Here is an 873-nt window from a genome sequence, read left to right on the forward strand (position 1 = left end):
GCCGCCGGCGGGCTGCAGCCGGGCCCCCGGGGCTGACCTTCCGGGCCGCCGCGGCCGGGGGCGCCGCGCGCTCGCCCCCCTCGGCGGGCCCTGGCTCCGCGGAAGGAGCCCGGGGAGGCCGGGCGGCGGACACCTGCGACATCACCGCCGCGGGGCCGCCCGGCCTCTTCTGCGCCATCCCCTCTGGCGAAGACGGCTCCTGCTCGGTGTCCCGGAGGGGAGCGCCCCCTCTTCGGTCGGCTCGCTTCAGCGTCTCTCCCCCAGCGGCGGGGCGCCGGCCTCGCAGCTACGCACTCACCATGCTGCAAGGGCTACCGGTTTCCGAGACGCGACCACACAACCTCTCGGCTCGCTCGCTCCACTCGGACTAATTCTCCTCCTCCGCCCCCAGCGCCTCATAAACACCTCCCTCCGCCTCCCTCCGCCAGATCCCTCCGCCTCACGCTAGATAACGGAACCTAGCGAACGAGTCCCGGCCAGCCCCTCCCCCCGCCTCTCCGGGAGACCCCTCTCTCCTTGGCCACCTGGCAGACGAGGCAACAGATAAAGCCGAGCGGGGGAACGAATGACGTAAGTGGGTTTCACTCCCAGGCAAGCCGTTAAAAGGCCGGTGGGATCGCGCCTGGGAGGCGCTACTTTGCGGCGCGGAGGAGCACCGCGGTGGCGGCACTCGCTGCGAGCATCGTTAAGCCGGCTTCTGATTGGCTGGTTTGTACCTGCAATGCGTCACTTGCTCTCGCAGCCGGGACGCGGTGCGGCTTCTGCCGTTGCTGCTGCGGCCGCGTTCTCCTGGCAACTGCGCCAGGAGGCAGCGTGGCTTTCCTTGCGCTTGCCTTGGAGGACCTGCTTCCTCCATCCGACCTCTCGGTCGCA

At 70.1% G+C, this 873-nt stretch overlaps 1 protein-coding gene across 1 annotated transcript in view; it reads right to left on the minus strand.

Annotated features, from left to right (window-relative positions):
- The window catches only part of Calm2 (calmodulin 2), a 13,391-nt gene extending 12,995 nt beyond the window's left edge, over positions 1 to 396 (minus strand). The window contains exon 1 of the mRNA XM_055619442.1: positions 299 to 396. Coding sequence (XP_055475417.1) covers positions 299 to 301 — 3 coding nt within the window. The 5' untranslated portion in view covers positions 302 to 396. The remainder of the gene's footprint in view (positions 1 to 298) is intronic.
- Positions 397 to 873: the final 477 nt, after the last annotated feature.

Source organism: Psammomys obesus, unplaced genomic scaffold (assembly GCF_907164565.1).
Source record: "Psammomys obesus unplaced genomic scaffold, mPsaObe1.curated_primary_1811, whole genome shotgun sequence".
Taxonomy (NCBI): domain Eukaryota; kingdom Metazoa; phylum Chordata; class Mammalia; order Rodentia; family Muridae; genus Psammomys; species Psammomys obesus.